Source organism: Periplaneta americana, chromosome 12 (assembly GCF_040183065.1).
Source record: "Periplaneta americana isolate PAMFEO1 chromosome 12, P.americana_PAMFEO1_priV1, whole genome shotgun sequence".
NCBI classification, from domain to species: domain Eukaryota; kingdom Metazoa; phylum Arthropoda; class Insecta; order Blattodea; family Blattidae; genus Periplaneta; species Periplaneta americana.
In genome coordinates, this window is record NC_091128.1 from 36,157,026 (window position 1) to 36,181,961 (window position 24,936).

Consider the following 24,936-nt stretch of genomic DNA (forward strand, 5'->3'; position numbering starts at 1 on the left):
TTACTTCATTACCTACCTGTTTACCGGTACTTGTTTCAAGTAAAATTCCTGTCTTTTCCTTAATCGTTTGTTGATTTTCTCCTAACATATTCAAATCATCCACATAGACAGCAGCTGATGTAACCTGTTCAATTTTGAATTGCCAGATCTCCAGGTGCTCCCCGGAGTGCCCAGTTTCATGAATCCATCTCCAGCAGACAGGAAATTCTTGCCCGGGGAAATTGCTTTTGCAACTTCAATTAGTAATACCGGTATAGTGAAAATTAACTCTTCTCATTTGTTTTAATAACAATAACGTCTGTCCATAAAAATATTTTAAAATTGAGCATCTGAGTCAGGCATTTAATGACGCAAACAAGGTGACTTGAGAAGTGAAGTCTGTGATAGCAGAGCGCATCTCGTCAACTGACTTACCGGTCAAGCAGACAGCCACACACTATCTTATGCTATTGCATGCAACAATGAAAAATTACGTATAACTCAGATGATTTCTGAGTCAGTATTTTCAAGTTTCATGTTTATGTTGGTATGAAACACAGGTGTCAAAATGCACTTCTCATAATGTGTATTTTTCTTCTGCAAATTATCAGGGCCGGAGATAACAAATGTATAAAAATGTGTTTTCATCAATTCGAAGATAATTTCGAAAATATCAACGTAAAACTTTGATATGTTGAAAATATGTATTAGAAATATGTGTTAAACTTACCATTTTGAATTAAATTTTGTCATTAATCAAGTCTTGTAGCATTATTTTAACGAAATCTGAATGTGTAACAATGGAACGATTTAAGATTCAAAACAAGCTCAGTATTTGCTTCCTTCATGCTCAGCTCAGTTCTTACCTGTGTATGAACTGTGATTCTTACTTATAGTTTTGCAAAGCAGTGCTGTCAGAAGTGCGGGAATTTGTTCAATATGAATCCGGAAAAAGGATATGTAAGTTCTTTTCATATGAGTGGTTGACAAATGATAAATACAAGGATTGGTTTAGTGAAAGGAGTGAATGAACTTTCTTTCCGATGTAAAGTGTGAAATTATTCTTTTGAGAGTAACAAACTTTAGGCTACTCTTGTGTTTTTAATGACTCTTCAATAGTGACAAAAATAGGCTGTGGGAGAACGAAAATTGAAGCTCTCGTTACGAGCGTTCTTTTACCATTCACACAGGAGATACTTATGACTTATGCACGACTTAAAAATGTCCCATTCTCAATTGGCTCAGATGCCTCAAATAAGTGTACCAGTAAGAAAAAAAATTTCCCATTAATGGTGACACAACTTTCCGCAAAAAGAGGAAAATGTAGCGATTTTCTATACTTTAATTCAAATAGTAATGAGAGTGCAGAGAGCAATTGAAATGAAATAAAATCAATTGTTGTAGAAAATGGACTTAATTTAAATAACATTGTAGCTTATTCGGCTGACAATGCATCATTCTGTAAACTATGGCAAATACAATTCAATACATAGCTCCATACACTTGATATAGAAAAATGTTAATTTTCTCATGACCGTTACTGTATTATTATTATTATTGTTATACCACTACCATTATTATTATTATTATTATTATTGCGTCATCATTGTAGTTATTACATGGTATCCTAACTTAACTAAATCGATTTTACAATATATCATCTTCAGTAATTTTCTGCAAGAGTCTCTTTAGACATATCATTTACAAGTACCCTATAATATAGCTGTAGATATGCATTTTGAAATTGTCTCCTATGAACTTCGTTGCCATTTATGTTAGGAAGAAGTCAATATTCTACAGATTGCGCTGCTCTTTTTCACATTTGGAACACGCAACGAGCTACAACGCTGTCAACTGTTTTCTCGGTAATTTTCTATAGTTCTTAAAATATCAATCATCTTGAATATAGAAAACCGCTCACTCTAATACGAAAGGACTTCACCACTGTAAAACTTATACAACATACTGAAAAATCGGGTAAGCCTCTTTCCCACTGAAGGTCGTCATCATCATCATCATCATGAACATCATCAAGGTTTGGGCCATTTGGTCCGTTCCTTCTCAGCGAAATTGATCTTACTATCTATCATAAGGTCTACTTATACTCCGGGGTATAGTGCAAAAGTAATTGTGGGAACCTGTCTTCATGTATACGTTCAATATGTTCTTTCCAGTTTTCTTTACATTGTAATAATTTTACCACTGAAGGTAAATGGCAGTATTATGCTTGTACATTGCAGATAAACATTTTAAAGAACATTAGTATTCATACGCAATTGCGTGGGAAAAATTAGAATAAATTAGAATAAAGTATTTTAAACTTAAGTGCGCAAATCTGTAATACAAATGATTGACCATCTATCTACCGTCAATCACTCGGAAGCACTCGTTAGGGAAATCCATACATGTAAGAACACTTCCGCAATCTTTTGCTGAATATATCTGATGTTGATTGCACCTTATTTCACACTCATCTGATTCTATTGTTCGTACATAAGATATTTCTATTACAGGGACATAGAGAACAAGTTTGTCATAGTCTAAGTTAAGTAAAATGTGCAAGGGAAATGATTCGAGTACTGTTTACCGTCAACCAGTCACAAGAAGATACTGGGGAAAGCCATATATTTATAAATTCTTTCGCAATCTCCCTGCAAATACCTGATGTTACATATATCATATTTGATTCTCATCTAATCTTACTCTTTGTGTATACCGCATTTCTATTAAAACGATAGAATAAGTGTGTCATCGTGTTTAGATTGTGACGTACTTAAAATACAGGAAATACCAGAGGCCTTTGGATTACATTAAGTAATTTTATAATTCGCTTCTGTAAGAAGCAATTTGTATATCACATTCGGACGGCTTCTCTTCTGCGTGCGTAGAGATGGTCAGAGTGCGTAACAGACTTTGAACACGATTTCACATCAATTTCATATTAAAAATTGATTCACATTTTTGCAAACAATGCGAATATTTCTATGTTCTATAAGAAAGTGTACCGCAAATGGGGCATCTGAATGCGTAAGCGGGCTAGAACAAAATCCTACTAACTGCAACATTCCCCTCCGATATCGGGTTTGAGAGGCTTCTTCTCATTCACATGTGTACGTAAATGGACTTTAAGAACTCTGAATACCGAGAAGTGCTTCTGACAGATATCGCATTTGAACGGCTTCTCGCCAGTGTGCGTACGTACATGGTTCTTTAGACTTGTAGGATGTAAGAAACACTTTCCGCAAAAGTCACATATGAATGGCTTCTCACCAGTGTGCGTACGTATATGAAACATTAAATTTTGTGTTTGTGAAAAACACTTCCCGCAAATATCACATTTTAATTTTTTTTCACCAGTGTGCGTTAGCATATGTGTTTTCAGGTGTCTCGACTGCGAGAAAGATTTCCCACAAACATCACATTTGAATGGCTTCTCGCCAGTGTGTATACGTAAATGTTCTTTGATATTTCCCAACTTTGAAAAATATCTGCCACAGATATCGCATTTGAAAGGTTTTTCACCATTATGTTTGAGTACATGTTCATTTAGCGTTCCTGATTGTGAAAAACATTTCCCACAGACAGTGCATTTAAACGGTTTCTCGCCTGTGTGTATACGTAGATGTTCTTTCAGAGATCCCGACTGTGAGAAACACCTCTCACAGATATCGCATTTGAAAGGCTTCTCGCCACTGTGTGTGCGTAAATGTTCTTTCAGACTTCCAGATTTCGAAAAACATCTACTGCAGACGTCGCATGCAAATGGTTTCTCGCCAGTGTGAGTACGTAAATGATCTTTTAGAGTTCCCGATTTTGAAAAACATTTCTCACAGACAGGACAATTGAATGGCTTCTCGCCAGTGTGCGTTCGTACATGTTCCTTTAGAGCTCCAGATTTCGAAAAACCCTTCCCACAGCAACAGCAAATGAATTTTTTTCTTCCTCTCAGATGTCTGCAGAGACGTATTCCATGATTGTTGGCATTTGGTATGGTACCTATACAAACTGCACACGGAAATGAACTATCGTCTGTATGCGTCTGAGTGTACGACTGCAACATTTTCTTTCTTCCAAGTAACTGATTATAAATGCGGGAACCAAAACTATTTCCACTGGCAGGATTCTCTAAGAGGAGACCATTTTCAAGGTTCGGGCACTTCACATGTGACGATTCGTCCTCGTCTATCTTCCAAGAACTGCAATCAAATGTACAATTCGTGAAAGTTATTATTAAGTTATCGAATAAAGATCAAGACATACTGCAACAGTACTAAATGCTTGTATAAGGGCATTTTGCAAGCAATAAGAGGTGAAATATTTAGTACTTCTCACATCCAGTGACATTTGTATTAATATATTACATTAAGGACAAACTGTCACATCATTGGTGTATGTTTTCAGTGAACAAGTTTGTACGTGTGTCATCACGGATGTAGAAGTGAGTGCTATTTTGGATCTCATAGCCTGGAACAGAAAACAACGACGTGAACGTCAATTTTTTATATATCCTATTTACTGTTTTATATAAGTTTTGGCCATTATAAGAAACATCCTGATAAGTTTTGGGACGCACTTCCATACAGGGGCAGCGCCAAATTGGGATTATGGTACTTTGTACTGATTTAATAGTTACTTAATGTTGATACGCGTATTTTTTTACGAGGATCAAGTGCTTTCGACACGGTATATTATAATATTGAACGTGGTTATGTTATGGTAGAGGTTACGAGACGGTTGTAATGGGACGCCTATAACTTGTTGCATAATTATGTGCTCAGCAAAGACTGAACAAATTTTAATGACACCTTGTACAAGATTCCTTTTAAACCTATGAACCCATGTACCTTGCTAGGAGCTTCCTTTAACATTGGCTGTGAGGAATCACTTTGCAGAATACTTCATTCCCCTCGGGTAGCTCTCCCTGGCAGTATGGAAAGTGTGAAATTTAATCTACTGGAGAAAACTGAAAACTAGTGGGGTCTGCACACAACTGAAGCGCATATTTTTAGTAAGTGGAATTTTTAATTGGTTATTTTACGATGCTTTAACAACTGCTATAGTTATCTAGCGTCTGAATGAGATGACGGTGATAATTCCAGAGAAATAATTCCAGGGTCCAACGTCGAAAGATACCCTGCATTTACTCTTAACCGGTTGAGGAAAAATCCCGGAAATGACTTCAACCGGTACCTTGTCCCAACCAGGATTTGAACTTGAAACCGATCGTTTCAGTCAGGCATGCTAACCGTTACTCCAGAGCAGTACATCACTGATATTTTACATGCATTGATTTTATATTTAGCAGAAGATCGACGGTTTGTAGTAAACATCAAAAGATCGCAATGTAGGCTCACTGTCCGTCATTGGATTGGTTATTATGAAGTAATCTTTAAGGGAGAATATCTTATAATGAAAGGGGATTCGATATTTGCATTTATCTCAACTTCCATGATTTCGCTGTCTTATATCCTTTAAAAAATTATTTGTATACAATGTTCAATGCGTGTGTTGTTCGATTTCGCCTTGTTTCCGTCCATTTATGACATGCAGTTTAACATTATAATATTGATGTATCCTTGCTGAAGACGACATAGAGGCCATGGCCAAATACAGGATTTGGGAGTTAAATTCCAATCCTCTTCTAAGTTCGGCATTGTGATTTTGAAATTGTCACAGCAAAGGGTCATCGATCGGAAATTGACATTTTAAATTTAAGGACATAAAGGGGGTCATTAAGCATGAGGTCAATTTTAGTAATAAGAATGGTTTTCCCGCTTGTTACTTTTGTGATAGTAAACATACGGAAGGTCAAGCTACCCCTTCCTTTCTTACGTTCCCACTTTCTGACCTCATGCCATTTACCTCAGATACTAGTTACCTCACGTATGTCGTTCGTTAGTTAGTTAGTGGGGTTTAAAATGGGCGCGTCAGCTACTATGGCTATTCGCGACCTTATCTAAAACCCTTCACAATATAATATACATAATAACCAGAATAATTAAAAGAACTAGAATAAACGTTGTCACGGTTAAAACGAGGTACACAAATGCAGTTTCAACAAGGTGATGCATAAAAACCATCAAAGTGAGCAGTTCACATACCTTAGCTGGTGTATAAAAAGAAACAATAAAATAATAAAACAAATACGACCAGTAATAAATAATCTGGTGCATTTCTAAAATGCTCGGATATAAAAGGTCCAAATGTCAATATTGTTAAAAACATATACTAAAAAACAAATCGAACCTCCAGATGTAAAGCATCTGGAAGATAAGTAAAACAGGTCAGTAAAAAAATTTATCATTCTGTCGAGTCCAATATTCGATAAAAATCTCAGAACTGCATTTGTACAATTATAATAGTTTCCAAGAGCGTCACGTAGAGTCGGCCGAAATTCATACTGTCGACCAATATGGTCATATTTCCTACAATGCAATAAAAAATGTTCCACCGTAAGAGGAACATGGCATATATCACACTCCGGATGAGGCTCGCCACGTAGGAGATGGCCATGTGTAAGATGACAGTGGCCAATCCTCAACCAGGTGAGTAAAACCTCTTTTGTGTCCTGACGTTCTTGTTGATGTCCCACTTTTGCAGACCATTCTCCTTCCCATTGCCACCATAATCTATGTTTCAGGTAATTTTGAATATCCTGCCACTTCTCACGCCAATACACCTCAGACCCATTCAAAGCACCATCCCTTGCTGCAGAATCCGCTGCCTCGTTACCAGGAATGCCAACATGACCCGGAGTCCACACTACTCCAGTCTCATAATCAGAGGTTAGGAGAGTGTGAAAGAGTTCCTGGGTTGTCAACACAACCGGATCATCAGAATTCAAACGCTGCAGGGACTGAATGGTGCTTAATGAGTCGGAGCAGATATGGAATCTGTCCCGGGGTTGTCTAATCAAAAAAAAATAAAAATCTATAAAAAGGATATAGTTCTGCGGTAAAAACACTAGTGTACTAGCTCAGTTTATAGTTAAATATGTGTCCATTTGCAACGAAGGATCAACCAACACAATCATTTACTCGGGATCCGTCAGTAAAAACTAATGCATAATTTGGAAACTGTGATAAAAGTTCACTAAAACGAAGTCTATAAACAAAGGCCAGTGTAAAATTCTTAAAACTTCGGCTCAGACTTACATCAAACATGGGACGTCGCATAATCAACGGTAGAATGGTCGTATATTCCCGTGTGCAAACTGTTGGCAGGCGGATGTCGAGCTCGGAGAGCAGTTCACGAAACCGCACACCTGCTGAACGAGTTCTCCGTGGATTTTCACTGTATCGGCCGTAAAGAGACAGATGCTAAAAGGAGTCGTAACAATTGTGCTCGGGCTGTGAGCGGAGCTTAACAACATACGAGCACAACAAGACATTACGTCGTGGTTCCCCCGCTTCGCAATACAGGTTCTCTATACGACTTGTTCGGAAGACCCCTTATAGAGAGTTGTATCCTACGATGATGGATAGTGTCTAAGAGACGTAACTTGGATTTATTTGCCGAGCCATAAATAAAACAGCCATAATCCAGCTTTGACCAGATAAGAGCACGATAAAGCCGTAAAAGCACTATGCGGTCTGCACCCCAGCGAACAGCGAACCTCTGACAAAAGACGTAAAATATTTAACGATTTTTCGCAACATCTTCTGAAATCACGTATATGCGCCTCCCACGTTAATTTATAATCAAAGATAAGCCCCAAAAATCTCGCAGTGTCTGTATATTACTCGATTAAGACCCAGTTCAAAATGTGGATGGATTCCACGTTGGTTGTAGAAGTGGACACACTGCGTTTTTAGAGTGGAGAATTTAAAACCATTGCGAACAGCCCATTCTGATAGCACGTTGATGACCAGTTGCAACTGTCTACTGATGGATGGAAGATATCGGGAGCTGCAATATAAACTGAAGTCATCAACGTATAACAGAGAAGATACTCGGTCACCCACACAGTGGGCAATTCTATTCATCGCAATGCAGAAAAGAAGAACGCTTAATACAGACCCCTGCGGAATGCCTTTTTTGGAGATGTTCATTAGAAAGTGTGGTGCCTACTCGAACTCGGAAATAACCGTTGGCACGTTGGATTGGGTTCGGCACATACGCACGAACTGGGACACGCTCGTACCCGACAAGGATGTATTCTGGTATGACAGGCTTTTCGAAGGTCAAAAAGACAGTGCTCAGGGGGAACAGTCTGTCCATCCCGCTTACGTAATAAGCCTTGGACACGGACTGCTTTGCCAGTTCTAATTGGATCTGTTCATGACATACCGGCCAGACAATCGGTATGCACTTTTCCCTGCGTGGTGTTCAGTGAGGAGCGCCGTTCTAATTTAATAGGGTAAGACCCTAGCAACTTGGCTTTCAACAGCGTCTCACTCTGTTTTGGAGATATAGTCGCGATGAGTCTATCATTGCGTAGTCGGTTGCATTTTTGACCTTCCCAACGAGTCCGTCGATTGTGCGTGTCACGTAAAATGGACTGATGTTTTTCATAGTACTTTCTGTTCCGTTCATGGTGATACTAATGAATTTTGGAGGCGGCGTTTTAACGGATACTTTCTGAGGGTCAAATTCCATTGCAATTTTCGTCATATGACCACCAGTCGTGTCTATTCCTGTCTTCTGTTATTTTTTCTGAGGGAGGGGAGAGAAGAGTGCTAGGACATTTAAACTGCCTCCCCCTCCAAGAGACCGTCCGCGTCAGCCTGCCACCGGCGGGGGAGGGGGGGGTTGAAAGAAAAAGACATCTAAAAATTCTTTGCGGTCTATGAGGACTCCCCCACAGCCCGATCCCAAGCAACCCACCTCACGCAAAGTTACCCTTCAAACTGGACATTACACACACAATGGCAAGTCTTACACCAGAGGCGTGTCGCAGTTTTATGCCCCTACCACGGGAATAACCGCCTGTGGCTCCCCACTCTACACTGAACACAACTGCCGGAGCAATCAGAGACCGCACACAGCTTCAGGGGACTTGTGGTTGATTACAATGCGATACCCATAATTCAGTGGTAACACATCAGAGTGCTATATGCACCCTGGTGAGCAGAGTCAGTCAACGCGATGTCTAAATCGCCCCGGGTCCCCATTGGGGCTCTACGTGAGTGTACTTGACCTCTGGTCCGGGCTCGGCACCTAAACTTGCATATAGGGGCAGTATGAAGGGTCCACTATTGCTTCGTTGCTGGGCGCCCTGACAGGCTACACAATTCGGAAGTCGCGCTCGAAACCGTGGGACAGGACCACGGAGATAGGAAAGATCCCCGCTGGTGAGAAGGGAGTTCTAAATATAAGAACCTTAACCCAAGAATGAATATAAATATCTAGAAGAGGAGGAATTATGTTCCTCCCGTCATGTAGGCAGACGTGGCAAAAAACTAACAGCGGGCATAGAGAGGTGGAAATGGCTGTGATGATGTGGTGGGCGTTTCACATACAATGATGGCCGGCAGTGAGAAAGATAGGGATGAAAAAGACGAGAGAGTGAAAAGGGCTGGGTGGTGGTAAATTCGATAAATGGTCGAAAAGAAGAGCACGAGAGCCACCATTGCACCCCCTAGTCACCAACTTGGAGGAACCCACCTCGACCAGTCACATATGTCAGCCATTGGCCTTCCTCTAAGTCGTTGTTGTCTTCCTTCCACCTGCAGTGGTCTAAACATATCGGTACTCAAAATGCAGCAACTTATAAAAATTCATATTAAGAGCTTATCAATTATACGTCATTATTAGCCAATTTCGAGTGAAACAGTTCGCCATAGCTGCAAAAACAAATATACTCATTGGCGAAAAACAAACTTTTTAAAAATTTTACAGCTTGTAGAGTTTCCTGTGAATTTCATTAGGAAAACAGCACTAAGAATACAATATCGGACATCTTGATACACACATTATATGCAGAAATTGTTTAAAAGAATTTAAGCGGATTCTTATAATGTCTACTATAAGTACCAACATATGATACATATAGGGCCTTGGACACTATCAATTTTATTTGAAGAAGTAGAACAAGAACTAAATTTAGCAAAACGGGTCAGATCAGGAAATCTTTTAAACTGTCCAAAAGTACCTACTGTCTGAATATATTATAGATCTAAGTTCGATTTTGGGGATGATATTAGCTGGATATTAGTGATATTTCTGCCATATTATCCATATTTGAATCGATATTAACTGTATATATGAATTAAAATGTAAATATAATATTGTCCCCAAAAAAATACAAGACCTTGGTCAATATGTTACAGCAGAGTTTATATTAAAATTTGTGAAGCAAAACAATACACTACTTTCAGTATGCTTGAAAATACCCCATTCTTGTGCTGAAACAGAAATCAAGTATTTTTTACGAGTTTTCTTCTTTTAGTGAGTATGGTGGGCCTGTTTTTCTGTACTTTTTTGTGCTTGAAATGTTTTTATATTTAGGATAAATGTTAGTTATGTTTAAATCTGCCGTCATATTTACTCAGTTTCATTTAACAGCCTTGATATCAGAAAGGAGCAAAAAATGCCTGCTCACACCATAAATCTTGAGAAACAGCATTTTCAAGCTCTGTTCTGAAAATTCTTTGTCCCACATTAACTTTCAACCATAAATAAAAAAGGTGGCATTCACTTAAACGTTTTTCCGAGCAGTGTCAGACGATAACTGAACAAGCTGATCTTCCTCCTATTCGGTGACAATGTCAGTCCATGCTAATAAAGGGAAATTTGAATTCACACATTGTTAGGATTAGGAACCGGAAGTAATATGAGTTCATCTTCATTCCTATTCTGATGACGTTTAAAATAACGATCCATTATATACAAAATCTTTTATGTGTGTCATTATTGTTTCAAACTTACACTCTGACACTGTTTAATATGATGATGATAATAATAATAATAATAATAATAATAATAATAATAATAATAATAATAACAATAATATTACACAAAGGCTATCAACAACAATCAAACTGATCTAATAACTTATGCCAATAGTGGTCAATGGGCTTCTGACATTAAGGTATATGTACACCCACAAAACGCAAAAAGTGATGAAATATTACAATTTTCAAAATATAGCTATTTTAATAGAGAATTTTCTCCCCTTTAATTCGATATAAGAATTTTCGATTTATGCCTTATGATTTTCCAGATAAGTCCCATTTTCCAAAATTCTGCGTCATCAGCCACAGTCACTTCTACGAAGATCGCTCCAAAAGTAATGCACAACATATTTTTTTATTTATTTTTTATTCTAAACCTTTACAAATTATGGAGGTCATAGATACATCCTTCCCCCTTGTATTCAAATTTAATTTAAGTCGTTCCCGTGAGTGGCGCCATGATGACACTTCTACAAATTGGCTGCTGTATTTGACATCCGTCAGAAGCAACATGCTGTTATGGAGTTCCTGTGCTGTGAGAACGAGACAGTAGGAAACATTCACGAGAGGTTGAAAATGGTGTATGGAGATGCAGCTGTCGATCATAGTACGGTTAGTCGGTGGGCAAGGAGATTATCTTGTGAAAGAGGCCACGCCAATATTCAGGACACTCTTTGCAGTGGAAGACCTGACAACGTGCAGCGCTTTAACAACCTGGCTATGGCTGACAAACGCGTAACAGTGAAAGAATTGTCACTCCAAGTTGAAACAGATCAGGGAGGTTGATGTCTCTCATAACTAGTGATGAAAGAGCTTGTGGCTTCTCAAAATCAAAATCGCGTATTTTATGAAGATGTAGATCTTCCATGTTCATTAGTTTTTTATAGATGTTGTAATACTGGATGTATGCTTCCCACCCTGCGTTCATCAAACCTAGACCTCTAAACTTATTGGATGCATATAACATATTATGCGGCAGACCTACATTTCTTTGACTGCGATTCTTAAAATTTTGTCTAGCCTATATCATCTAAGAATGTGAACTTGATTTTGGATAGGGGTCCGTCCGTATTGTAAGGGATATATTAAACCTCGCCATATACATTCTTTTATTATGTATAATTTTTTATCAGCCTTTAATAAATGTGAGCTACATGAATTGGAAATGTTTTTTGTAATAGTACAAACATTCACCTTCTCATCAAAACAATTTCATCATTAAAATTCACCCCAAGATATTTTGTAGATTAATTTCTATCTCTAATAGAAATATATGTAGAATTATTGATACTGTATTTTATTTCTAAATAGGTGAGAATTCCATATCTCACTCTCGGATGAATTTACTTTTAGATCAATCGAAGCAAAATAATTACCAGCTAGATCAATGAGAGCTGTAACACTAACAGTATGTTTTGCAACTAAGGCTACATTATTAGCGAAGGCAATGGAAGACAAATTGTGCAGATTTTCACATAAAGTAAATCAAAATTTGTTAGCCACTTCATAATAATTTAGTGCTTTTATGTCCTATCAATAACTACATCAAATAGAGCTGATGAAAGCAACCTCGTCGTTTCATAAAAATTCGTTTTCTTTCATGTGGGTGAATTTTAATTTGAATGTTGTTATCACATATAATTTCAGAAATAAATGATCTCAAATTTTAAGGTATGTCCCAATCTAACAATGACTTTTTAATCTGACTATGGCTAATAGAGTGCTTTACTTACATCAAGAAAAGCTATGCAAAATTCATAATTTCTTTTTTTTTCTCTGTCTGAAGACAACCACTAATCAAGGAGGTATTATTCTGCATGAAGAATATGAGTTTTCAAAGTATACATTTCTCACAAACATCGCAATTCCACTACATTAAAGCACTCTTACCACCATGTCTTCCAAGAAACTTTGCCGTAACATATTGAAAATTGTAGTCATATGTGATACACTTTAATGAAACAATGAAAACACACACACAAAAAAAAAAAACGAAGTGAAGATTCATACACTACACTCACCTTTGAATAAACACTTCATCCTCTTTTGCAGAGACTTCCTCCTTCACCTCATTTTTCACTCTGTTCATGTCACACGAATCTGCCTGAAAGAGTAAATTGAAAAGGAGATGGTACACCATGAACTTTGTAACTAGTCTACCAGAGGAGATGGTACACCATGAACTTTGTAACTACTCCACCAGAGGAGATGGTACACCATGAACTTTGTAACTAGTCCATAACGGGAGATCTAAACTTTAACTCTTTTTATAGTCAAAATGGAATATCCTATATACAGAATGTCTTCAGCCTTTAGGACTCTAAACTGAGCATTTTGACAGAAGGAACCAATGGTCGGAAATGCACATTTCAGGAGCTATAAAGTCTTGAACAATAATAAGTTTGAAGAACATTTTTGCAAGCTGTTTAACTTTTTACACACATAAACAATTTACACCTCATAGCAGCTGTTCAAAGTGGTGATCACCAGCCTTGATACATCCAGAACAACGCATGACATTTTGCTCCACTCTCTTAAATATCCCTGGTGTCTGTTGTACAATGAGGCAGGCAGATAAGAATCTGTTGCCCAGGTGATCATGGATATGAAGTGGGCAGTGTTACAACCATATTCTCTTGCAAACAACAAGATATTTCATGTTTATTTCTAAAACAACATGGCAACAACTTAGAGCTCAGAGCAGTTGTTTGTAAGTGGCGACCACCTGTCTCAATACATATATTACAAAGACACATGAAATTTTATAAGCAATAACAAATATCACCATGGAAGTGCTAGGCAGCTGTTTGTTATGAAAATTAAAGCAGCTTACAGAAACGTCCCTGATATACATTTTCAAGATTTCGTGGCTTCCGAAATATCCAATACTGTCCACTGGTTCCTGACGTCAAAATGCTCAGTTTAGAATCCTCTATAAACTGTATAATTTAAAGGTTACAGACACCCTGTATATAAATGGTTGTAGGGGAACATATCCATTGCGTTATTCCATTCCCATATATTAAGAAATGAGCTAACTGCTACTGAAGAAATGATTGGGAACCAGCATCACATTCACTGGTCACCAACTCGAAGGTACCTACCTCTACTATATAACGCCTAATGGTATTCCTAATGTAACCATATTAGATACCAGTAACATAGATCATTCATTCATTTATTACCTTTTTACTTATTTATTTGTTTATTTATATGTTTATATTGTAACTTACAGGACAAAGACTGCAAGCACCTCATAAATTCTAACAAGTCTCAGTACACTGGCCCTAATTGTACTGATAATGATATAATACAGTAAAATCACCTCAATTTTAATACCGGTACTGTAATCTTGAAGAATGGTACTGGCAGCTATGAGATTACAAGCCACTTGAAAAGTTTTTCCACTTTGAACTTACGAGACAGTGAATTTATAAAACATAATTCACGTAAATATTCTGCAATAAATATCTTACTAGAGTCTTAGATATTTTTACCCATAGCTGCAAAGCAATAATCTCGCTACTAAGAACACCGTGAATCTAGAGATACAGGTACATTGCAGTTCAATGCAACTATTTTCGAAGTCATTGTCACTAAACATTAAGCTTAATTATACGAAGTTACAATAACAGATAAGTCTCTATGTAATATCAAATAAATGTTTTACTATATTTTTCTGTCATTGACATATCATATATCATAGAATGGAACTCTTTATATTATATATATTACAATATGTATGAACATTTTCGTCACTATTCTGACATCATCAGATACATGCAATTTTCAATATGTTAACCTCAATTGTATGGCATTTCATTGTAATATAGTAGAGAGGAATTGTTAACACAATATAAAAGGTGAATGTTAAAAGACTTAAATTAAGTTAAAAAGTGAAAACACTTTAAAAGACACACTATGAGCCTTCACTTACTAATAAAACAAACATTTTTGTGTTGTATGTTCATAATTAAAATCATGCAATATTGTTTTATAAATCATTAATTTTGTATACCAGTAGTTACATGTGAGTGAAAACTCGTTTACAATTTTTTATTTCTATCATGTAGAATGATTGGCATTTCATATAAACCATATTACATGCCGTATCTGTAATCAGTAATTAATGTTTATATTGTTTACATATCTATGTGATGTGAAGTTTGCGTTTGATAGACATAAAATTTCAGTACATGTAGTTGCTCTCGTATTCCAGTCTTATACAATTTGATGATGCAAACTGTGAAACTATTACAATAATTTTTATTTTAGACAGCGGTAACCTTCGATGAAATTCCACAATATAGACCACTGCTTCCAAATTATGTATGATAATGTGATTGTAAAAATTAAATAAAAATAACCACGTAAGTCTAACTGCACAGTCAGTCTACTCAGACATCTCTCTAACAATATAATATCTCTATAACAGTATTTCTCTTTTTAGATAATATTTCGACATTCCGCATTATAATCAAAGATAAAGCCCAAAGATCTCGCAGTGGCTGTATATTGCAACTCCACTCCATTAACATGCAGTTCAGGATGGGGATGCAGTGCACACACTGCATTTTCAGAGTGGAGGATTCAAACCCATTGCGAACAGCCCATTCTGATAGTACGTTGATGACCAGTTGCAACTGTCGACTGATGGATGGAAGTTATTGGGAGCTGTAATATAAACTGAAGTCATCAACGTACAACAGAGAAGATACTCGGTCACCCACACAGTGGGCAATTCTATTGATTGTAATGCAGAAAAGAAGAACGCTTAACAGAGACTCCTGCAGAACGCCATTTTCTTGAGATGTTCGTTAGAAAGTGTGGTGCCTACTCGAGCTCGGAAATACTGCTCTGCCATGAACTTCGCAATAAACGTTGGTGCACTACCACGAAGTCCCCAATCATGCAGAATTTGCAGAATTTCATAACGCCATGTGGTAAGCCTTTTTCTAGATTAAAGAAGACTGCCACAAGATGTTCCTTCTTTAGGAAAGCATCTCTAATGGCGGTCTCCAGCCGAACAAAATGGTCTGCAGTTGATCTGTGCTTTAGAAAACCACATTGGATATTAGATAATCGGTTTCCCGATTCGAGTACCCAAATCAAGCATTTGATTATCATTCTTCCCATAACCTTACATACACAGCCAATGAGAGAAATTGGTCTGTAGCTTCCAGACAAAGAAGGATCCTTTCCCGGTTTCTGGACGGGGATAACAATTGCGGAAGGCCAAAAAAATGCAAATATTCCCTCAGTCCAGATTCTGTTCAACATTGTCAACAGGAATGATTTACCAACAGGTGGGAGATGGCGAAGCATGCGGTTATGGATATTATCAGGGCCAGGGGATGTGTCTAGTATCGCCTCCAGCTCCTCGGATGTGAACGGTGTATTGCAATGTTCTGTGCTATCAGATGTAAAGTTCAGGTTTCGCTTTTCTGCAGAATCTTTGATTTTTAAAAATGCCGAGTCATAATTTCTCGAGCTGCTCATCTGTGCAAATGTGTTGGCAAATATGTCAACAATTTCTACGGGATTGGTAGTCATTATGCCATTGTTCAAAAGGCCTGGAATTACTGAACTACGTTTCCCCATCATTCGACGGACTTTGTCCCATACGATGTTAGCTGGGATGTTCTTGTTCAATGGATTGACGTAGTATATCCAGGACGTCTTCCCAGCATCACACACAGTGAGACGAGCTTTGGCTCAAAGACGTTTAAACTGAACAAAATTTTCTTTGGTCGGATGGCGCTCAAATTGGCGTAGGCACGTTTGTGGTCTCGGATTGCATCTCTGCAGTCATCTGTCCACCAAGGGACAGAGAAGAATTTTTGCCTGCAGGATGACTGGGGGATCGATAACTCTGCCGATTGAATCACAACATTTGAAAACTGATCTACTAAGGAATCCACACTATCATGCTCGTTATCATCGAATGATATGGACTCCGAGAATCCGACCCAGTCCTCCTTTTTAATAACCCAGTTTGGAGAGCGAGATTCCGCAGGAAATAGAACGGAAATACGCATTCGGATGGGGTAGCGGTCACTACCAAGTAGGTGGTGAATCACAGGCCATTCCAAATGCGTGGACGAAACTAGGCTACAAATGGATATATCTATCATAGAGAAAGTACCCTAAGCCAAAGTTAGATGTGTTGCTTCCCCGGAATTCAGGGTAACAAGACTGAAACATGTACATACTTCCGCTATTTTATTTCCTCTGTCATCATCAGAATTGGAGCTCCGAGAATGGTGGGATGCATTGAAAACCCCACTAACAGATAAGGAGCAGGTATCTGTGTCTGAATGTCTTCTATTTCATTTACTGTCAAAGGTGTATTGGGGGCATATACACACAAATTATGGAAAACTGAATGTTAGGTAAAGTTATTGTGGCAGCTATGCATTGATGCAATGGTAATATTGATCAAAGAGTAAAAGATAATTTGGCCAAGTAGGAGAGCACAACCTCCGTTGGTATGGATACCGGCAAGATGATCATACCAGTGAACAGAGTATCCCCACATATTCAGGGAGTTTTCAGGTCGGAGGTGTCTCCTGAAGACATAAAATAGCAGGGTCCTTTTGACAGATTAAACTGTTGTATTTCTGCGTATATCTGCTGCATACGTTCATGTTCCATTGTATAATATCAATCATCTCGAGGAGCTAAATCATGATGATGGCTTTGCAGGGTATTTTTTTCTGCTCTTTTCTATGACTTTGTGCCTTGGACTGCGACAGCTAACTTTTCGATTGTGGTGACTCGCTTGCAGTACGTCGCCCTCTTGATCTTGATCTCGATCGAGTACGAGATCGAGAGCGTGTCCTACATTTCTCATCCTGACGAGGAGAGCTTCGTCGTGACTTCCTCACAGGCACTGAATCTATCTGGAACGTCACAGCGACTATTGTTTTTGGCTTATAAGGCCTGATTTCAAGACCACAGCTGTAGTCCGAGTGGCAGCGTCAACAAATGTCTGGATTGTGGTCTCAGTTCACTTCTCAGATAGATCTTGAAGAGGTGGTGTTTGTGTTCCCATATTTATACCCTCCGTTGCTTTCTGCAATACTGAAGAATACGATTTTTCTCTATGTTTCTTTTCGTCTTTGAGAATACGTTTACGCGCCTCGAAGAAGGTAATACTGTCTCTCATCTGGAGCTCTTGAATTGCCTTCTCTGTAATTTATTTCGGAAAGTCTTCAGAATTTGAGCTATGGTCCCCATCACTATTGACACAGTGTACGGTATTGGGACATGGTCACCATGCCGCACTTTGCACATATGATGTTTTTCGTGCAGCGTTTCTGAGTTATGTCCGAACCTTTGGCACCTAAAGCATCGCACTGGGTTCGACACATATGCTCAGGGACAGGCTCATACCCAACAAATATATACTCCGGTAGGACAGATGTTTCAAAGGTCAAGAACACAGTGCTGAGGGGATGTAAGTCCGTCCTGCTTATGTAACAAACGATAAGCCTTGGACATGGACCGTTCTGCGAGCTCTTGCTGTATGTCGTCGTCCGACAAGCCGTCCAGAGCATCTGTGTGTACCATTCCCCGCGTGGTATTCAGTGAGGATTGTCCTTCTACCTTTATAGGTTAAGACCCCAGCATCTTCGCCTTCAGCGGCATCCCACTTTGTTTGGGAAGTCTAGCATTCTTTACCTTCCCCATAAGACCATCGAGTGCGCATCTCACATAGAATTGGTTAATGTTCTTCATTGTTTTTTTTTCTGTTCCGTCTAATGTCATACTAATAAATTTCGGAGGCGGCATTTTTACCTTTACTTTTGCGTTGTCCGTATCCATAGCAACATTCGTTTCTTGACCACCAGTTGCTGTACTTTGACCCTGTTCTTGTTTTCTCTGTTTTGGAGGAGAGGAAGAGTGCGTAGAGACCATTTTGGAACTGACCTCCCCTACGAAACCGTCGGAGTCAGCGTGCCACTAGGGGCGCGTAAGAAAAAGACAGCCTAAATATTCTTCTCGGTCTGTGACGGCCATGGGGGACCCTCCCCCCCCCCACAGCCCGATCACAAACAACGCACCTCACGCGCAAGTTACCCTTCAAACTGGGCATTAAACACCTAATGGCAAGTCGTACACCAGAGGTGATACGCAATTTTATGCCCCTACCACGGGAATAACCGCCCATGGCTCCCCACTCTACACTGAACAATCCCAGGACAATCCAGCTTCCACAACCCGATTCGTAAAAAACTCGCCCGACCGTCTTAAGCCGAATAATCCGAGACCGCAAAGTTTCAGTGGACTTGTGGTTGATTACATAGTGTAACCCTTTCGTCAGCGGTAACACGTTGGAGAGATCCACCCCGGCGAGCAGAGTCGGTCACTGGGGCGTCTAAATCGCCCTGGGCCCCCATTGGGGCTCTACGTGAATGTACATGACTACTGCTCCGGGCTCCGCACCTAGACTTGCATATCGGGGCAATGTGAAGGGTCCAGTATTGCTTCGATGCTGGGTGCCTTGTCGGGCCACACAAGTCGGAAGTCGCGCTGGAAACCGTCGGACACAGAGATAGAAAAGATCCCCGCTGGTGAGACGGGAGTTATAAGCCTAAGAACCTTAACCTAAGTATAGATATAAAAACTAGAAGGAGAAGAAGAATGAAGCCTCATCAGGCATCCTTTACAAATCCCGTCATGGTGGCAGACGTGGCAAAAACTAACAGCGGGGATGGAGAGGTGAAAATGGCTCTGATGATATGTAGGCATTCCGCATGCAATGGTGGCCGGGAGAGAGAAATAGATTGATGAAAAAGGCGACAGAATGAAAAGGGGTAGTTGGTGATAAGACAAAAATTGCCGAAAAGAAGCGCATGAGAAGCACCATTGCACCCTCGATCACCAACTTGGAGGAACCCACCTCTACCAGAAAAGAAAAGACACCTGGAAATTCTTCACGGGAACCCTCCCATAGCAACCCACCTCATGTAAGTTATACTTCAAATTGGGCATTACATACTTAATGACAAGTCCTACACCAGAAGCGGGCCGCAACTTTATGCCCCTACAATGGGAATAACCACCCATGGCTCCCCACTTTACACAGAACTACCCAGCTTCCACAACCTGACACGTAGAAAGCTCGCCTGACCATAAGCCGAATAATCCGAGACCGCACATCTTTAGGAGATTAAATCACGATACGTACTTGTCAGCAGTAAGACGTCAGAATGATATATGCGCCCCAGTGAGCAGATTCAGTCACTGGGACACCTAAATCATCCTGGGGTCCCATAGGGGGCTCTACATGACCACTGGTCTGGCTCTGCACCTGAAATTGCATATAGGGGCAGTATGAAGGGTCCACCATCACTTCCAATTCAGTGACAAGTCAATAAATGTAAGAAAAGAAAAGCACAAGGGCCACCATTGCATCCCCCAGTCACCAACTTGATGGAACCCACCTCGACTGGATATCTATATGAAGCTGCTTTCCTATTCGTCTGCTAATTCCCGCCCTTTTGTGCTCACTGTGGTGTGTGGAGTCTGCACTACTACAGTGAAGAGATGAATTTTTTACTGTTGCTGTACATACCACTAGAAACCAATGGCCGTGAAGAGGAAAATGCTTTGTCTCGTGCAAAAAGTGAATTTCATTCGAAAAATGGAAAAAAATCCAAATGTTGAGATCCAAGATGGCGAGATAAAGACAGGATTGATACTCAGCTTCCCTTTATGTTGTCCATTTATTGTACAGTATTGGCGATTTTTATTTACTTATAGCAGCTTTTTGCAAATAAATTGCAGTTTTGCAAAAGTATTCAAACATTTTTAAAGATAAGTAGCAAACCCATATTTAGCATGAATCCCCATTTAAGGGTAATTACTCTGTGTCCCCGTAAAAACGTTAAACAGAGGTTCTACTGTACTTCGGTATAAGAATAATCATTATATTCTGATGCTTCTGTCCACAAACTTTTCATCACTAATACAATGAAAATGTCAATGATTCTCTATATGAAGAAAAAAAACACAGGGATAGAGTTGTACAGACACGGTGTCTAATGATCAAAATACAAGTTAAAAGTCCAAGAGTAAGTACAAATAAAACGTCTAGTACACCAAAATAGTTATACTCACCTCAATTTTATACTTCACCATAGGAAAATTATTTGGCACTGAAGTTTGCTCCAATTTTATCTCTGATGTGATGTCACAGCTGTGGTTTTCGCATTCCGTCTTTATCTGAGGTGAGGGCAGATTAAATAATTTCAATTCCTGGAAAGTGAAAAGAGTCACTAATGAGTGATTTTCATTTGCTATTTTTAAATTGTCCTCTAGTGGCACATGAAGCAGTTTGGCTCTTTGTATCACTAATTGGTCACTACTTACACCAGAGGCTAGAAATTGCGAAAAAAAAAAAAATGCAAGGTAGGATGGAGAGGAAAACTTATGAGGTGCTTAGAACCAATGCGCTGTGTTCACACTACACATGTATAGTACAGCTGTATTTCATAATCATTACTTCAATTTTAGGAGCATCCTCTGATTAATGTTCTGGCTGATATGTACGTCTATTATTATCAGACAATACATCTCACATGACGATATGTGTCAGAGGAAGAACAATTGTTTGTATGCATCTGAAATCTGATTAGTGTAACATGTAGCTAATCGGTGATGTATCCAATGGAGGGGAAAGGGGATTGGCCACCCTATCCCATTATCTGCTGGCTTAGTTGCCTTTCAAGTGATGCCTTTTTGGTATCACTTGTTAGGTTCAGACCTGTCTTCGAACAGATGACTAAACAACAACAATTTTAGAAGCAAGAAAAATATCTCTACAGTATGCAGAAAGATTTAACAAAAAACTTCGTGGGATATTAACAGATAACTATTGTTCAATGCAGTCTAGTCTTAGGACTTGCCAGCCCGAGATATCAACAATGTAATACATATTATCTTCGAAAATTCAATAACTAGAGAAAAACCCTTATGAGGGTAGCCCTCAGATACTGAAATTGTACATTTTTCGAAACACAAACGTCAAATTCTGGCTAAATTTGCATAGCTGTATCTGTTACAAATGGCTCACAAACACAACAAATTCACAGTTTTTTTTAATTATCTGATTAAATTATTTATTATTTTATTATATATGTTGAGGATTCACTATGGATTTACAATTGAGGAAAACCTCGGAGAACAATCCAACCAGGCATTCAGCTCCAGCAGGATTCGAACCCACGTCTAAGTGTGGCATCACTTTTCAAGTACACTCACTACTATCACAACTACAGCAGTGTTCTCGTAAAGTCAGAGAAGACAAAGGTTTAGGAACGCCGTAACTCTGCAGATAATGAAAAATTAATACATCTTGATTGCACGACTTTTAACACTATACCATTTCGGAATGTATTACTCTTGGTTTCACAAGTAAAGAACCTTCGTTGCAAGGTTGGGTTCAGGAAGCCATAAATCTGACTGACATGCTCCCCCAATTAGTGAAACTGTGGACAAAGATACCGCCAGAAGACCGCCGAGAATGCTGTGTTGTGAATTTTCCATTTTTGAAAAAATCCAACCAGTTGCAAAAGAAAATACATTTAAAGAGTCAAGCCAAGCGCAAACATGGCAACAGCTGAAAGTTTTAGCAAATTTACCTCCCCTAACTGGCCTGTCAATCACTGTCATCTGTGTAGAAGTGGTATGAGGCCAGGGTTCTTTACTTATGGAGCTGAGAGTATATGTCTTTCTCGTGTCAAATTTTACCGTACCTGATTAACATGTTTCGTCCTGCTATTGGCCTTCTTCAGAAGTTCTGAACATGTAACCAGGTACAGTAAAATTTAACACGAGAAAGACATATAATACATATTCTAAAGAAAAAATTAATATAAGAAAACATAATTCAAACAAACATGTTAACTGTCACTTGTACAAGAAATGTAATGAATGTATACAGTTTCAGAAACACCAGAATGACACGCCCAACAAGACAGAGGTTGGTTTGCAACACAGAGGCTTCACCTACTACACCAAGTCTCTTCGACAGTTGTAAATATGGACATTTAATTGAATGAAAACTCAATTTCAAATTTACAATACGAGTACATATTCTGTTAGTTATAATGGAGAAGAAAATTATTTATATTGTTTCTTTTAAACTTCCATTAATATTTGTTATAATGTAAACTCTAAATCATTAATCATGTACAAACTACAGACTTAAAGCACATAATTTTGTAAACAAAATATACACAACCTGAGGAACTACAAATGACATTTCACACAAGTTGAGAGAATGCAAAGGCATTTCTTTTCCCTTCTACTTGCACTGAGTCCATCAGTGATAGACCAGTAGCTGTTACCTCTTATACCTGCACCCCCTAAGCTGTACACAAAGAAAAAAAATAAAAGAAAATAAAATAATAATAATAATAATAATAATAATAATAATAATAATAATAATAATAATAATAATAATAATGGCTTTATTTAACCTGGCAGAGTTAAGGCCGTAAGGCCTTCTCATACACTCAACCAGGATTAAAACTTGCTTACATAGAGTTGAACATACAACTGGATCGGAATTAAGTAATACATACTGATACAATTTAGGTACATAATGAGATCAAATTACATAAGATTTACCTCAAAAAATAAAAGTAAACATAGTGGAATGCATATTAATGTTGTTAGAATCAAATACGAATCACATAAAAACAGAAGTCGATAATTCAATAAAAAATGTACACAGTAAAAATAAAAATAAACACATTAGTATACATATTAGTATTAGATTACAAGTAAGTAAGTAGGATTCACATAATTAAATCAGAAACCGACAATTGAATAAAATGTACACAATAAAAAAAAATAGATTAATAATAAAATGAAGTACCGTATTAAATAAGGTAGATTAGTGAATATAAAATACAGCCACACAGATGTTTGATAATTACATGTTCGAGTGTATTTTAGTGTTGTTCTTACAATATTTTCAACTAATAATTAATTGAATTAAGGAATGCTGGTTTGTATTATGAAGTCAGGGGGAGCGACACAGTGCAGATTGTCCCATTGTGTATACTGTAGCGTAGCAACTAGCGATAGGGAAAACCTAAGTGCTGCAGATAATGTGTAAGACTTTGTTACTAACATAATCCTGCAGCTAATGGGAAATTATTATTACAAAACACAATAATTCAAGCAAATATGCTAAGAGTCACTTTAGTAATGAATGTAAGCAATGTGTGCAGTTTAAGCTGATCCTGGATTACAAGCTCACCAAGTGCAAAACAGAGGCTCCATCTGCTTCGCATGTGTGACTGACAGTTGCCCTTCACTTTTCATTAAAACAATTCAGTTTCAAACATATTCGCTTGGTTACCAGTACAATACAAAAGGCAATATTTGCAGTGTTTTAAAAGAAACTTGGATTAATGCTTGTTATAAAACACACTTCAGTTCAGGAGGCATGACCATCTATTAATAACGAAAATATACAACATATAACTGGCACGAAATAAGACGAGGAACTGTAGGGCCAGTTTTTCTACTCTGATTAAATCTCTTGAATTTTACTTTGGACATGTACATCTCTTGACTTATGGCATATTGCTACAAATGTTGCACATGGGTTACAGATGGTAAAGATCTTCAATTTACCTCTGATGAAGGCTTCTCCTCTTCTATATCAGTGTTATCACTTGTCTGTATAGCCAACGGGTCGATTTCGTGCTCAATCTTGATCACATCCATCACAACTGAAAGAGGTAACTAATAATATTGACATATGACTATGTGCATTGCTATGCATTTACACAATATATAAGTTTAATTTATACTTCATGTCTTTACGAAGATACTTTCACTATCAGTTGCTTCCACGAAAAAGTGTTAATTATGTACTATTGCATTACATGTAGACACAAATATATTCAAATCCTCGGCTTCTAGTTCAGTCATATGTATCATTAAAAAATTGAGTGCCAACGCCAATTTGACACCGAAAATAAGAGTCGAAATTTGTTGTGAAAGTGTTGGCTGGTGAAGAGGTGCAGCAAGCGGGATT

At 38.3% G+C, this 24,936-nt stretch overlaps 1 protein-coding gene across 1 annotated transcript in view; it reads right to left on the reverse strand.

Annotated features, from left to right (window-relative positions):
- The window catches only part of LOC138709950 (zinc finger protein 271-like), a 69,664-nt gene extending 48,527 nt beyond the window's left edge, over nucleotides 1–21,137 (reverse strand). Inside the window, exons 1-2 of the mRNA XM_069840635.1 lie at nucleotides 21,000–21,137; nucleotides 12,896–12,978 (exon numbers count right to left, since the gene is read on the reverse strand). Of these exons, the coding sequence (XP_069696736.1) occupies nucleotides 12,896–12,914 (19 nt within the window). The 5' untranslated portion in view covers nucleotides 12,915–12,978; nucleotides 21,000–21,137. The remainder of the gene's footprint in view (nucleotides 1–12,895; nucleotides 12,979–20,999) is intronic.
- Nucleotides 21,138–24,936: the final 3,799 nt, after the last annotated feature.